At 52.1% G+C, this 1,586-nt stretch overlaps 1 protein-coding gene across 1 annotated transcript; it reads right to left on the reverse strand.

Annotated features, from left to right (window-relative positions):
- Positions 1-295: 295 nt before the first annotated feature.
- On the reverse strand, positions 296-995 carry LOC123129065 (probable histone H2AXb). Its single transcript, XM_044549211.1, has one exon. The coding sequence runs from the start codon at positions 903-905 to the stop codon at positions 483-485; it is 423 nt and encodes a 140-aa protein (XP_044405146.1). The 5' UTR covers positions 906-995; the 3' UTR covers positions 296-482.
- Between the last annotated feature and the right edge of the window lie 591 nt (positions 996-1,586).

The raw sequence follows: 1,586 nt of genomic DNA on the forward strand, positions 1-1,586 counted from the left end.
CGTTGGCTTTGGTGAACCTTGGACTGAATCCATCCACAGTAGAGATTTTGCATTGTCAGGGCAAAAGAATCAAACTGCTGAACATGTGAAACGTTCATACTAGCCTGCAAGCAGGAAGTGTTGCACCATTCATTCATCAGACTAATATAGAATACCAGCATTTCGGTTTCATTCAGATTAACATTCACATCATAGGCAACGACAAGCACCAAAAGGAACTAGATTTCACCCCATCCAAACCACATCAACAAGAGGAATCGTGAATTCAAAAGCATGATGAATTACTGTCAGAGCATAACAAAATCCGTTTCATTCAGATTACTACCATGGACAAATCACAGGCAGCAGACAAGAACCAGATTGCAAGCATTCCATTCCAACCAGATCCACCCTCGATACACGCACCAACAAGAACATTGGCCAAGAAGAACTAATCTACCAACCTAAAAGCATCACCACGCCATACTCAGATCTCTGGTACTCTAAAACTCCTGGGACTGGGATGCGGACCCGCCGGTGCCGGCACCCTTGCCGACCTTCTTGGGGAGGAGCACGGAGTGGATGTTGGGCAGGACGCCGCCGGCGGCGATGGTGACGCCGCCGAGCAGCCGGCTGAGCTCCTCGTCGTTGCGGACGGCGAGCTGGATGTGGCGCGGCGAGATCCGGGTCTTCTTGTTGTCGCGCGCCGCGTTGCCGGCCAGCTCCAGGGCCTCGGCGGCGAGGTACTCGAGGACGGCGCAGAGGTAGACGGGGGCGCCGGCGCCCACGCGCTTCGCGTAGCGGCCGACCTTGAGGTGCCGGGCGACGCGGCCGACGGGGAACTGCAGGCCCGCCTTCACCGACCGCGACACCGACTTGCTGCCCTTCGGCTTGCCCCTCCCGCCGCCGGCTGCCGCTGTCGCCATCGTTGGAGTGGGGTGCAGGGGTGGTACTGCGGTGGTCGATGGAGAGATGGCCGGAGTAGGTGAGATTGTGGGGGCTGAGAGATTGGTGGAGGATTGGCAGGGGCGGGGGTGGGTTATATGGTGGAGGGTGGGCGCGCGTGATTGGTGGGGAGGGCGAGGCCGCGGATCGGTGACGTGGAGGGGTGCGATGCCGTCGGATCGGGCGGTGCGGGAGGGAGAGGATTTTGGGTTTGGCGCGGATCGCGGGATTTGGAGGGAGACGCGAAACTTTCGAAAAATGGGTTAAAGAAGGGAATCCTCTGCGTTTTCGCTATCCGCGCACGAGCATTTTTTTTTCTCTCCCAAATGAAACAGCATATTCACCGCAAAATAAAAATGAAACAGCATATGGATGTCAAACTTCTCGTGTCAATAAAACATCAGAGCTACCCGCAAAAAAGAAAAATATCAGAGCTACAATGTGCAAAAAAATTGTTCTTTGTCCAAAATAAATATATAAATATGGTACTCCCTCCGTCCCATAATATAAGAACGTTTTCGACATTGGTGTAGTGTCAGAAATGCTTTTATATTGTGGGACGGAGGGAACAATAATTTTCTATAACTAAGTACTCCCTCCGTCTCATAATATAAGAAGTTATAATAACCAATATACTTCTATATTTGTTGTAATAACATCTA

The sequence above is a fragment of the Triticum aestivum genome, chromosome 6A, assembly GCF_018294505.1.
Source record: "Triticum aestivum cultivar Chinese Spring chromosome 6A, IWGSC CS RefSeq v2.1, whole genome shotgun sequence".
Taxonomy (NCBI): domain Eukaryota; kingdom Viridiplantae; phylum Streptophyta; class Magnoliopsida; order Poales; family Poaceae; genus Triticum; species Triticum aestivum.

Bases quoted from the DNA above. Each gene is read 5' to 3' on its own strand.
- LOC123129065 (XM_044549211.1), bottom strand. From the start codon at position 905: ATGGCGACAGCGGCAGCCGGCGGCGGGAGGGGCAAGCCGAAGGGCAGC.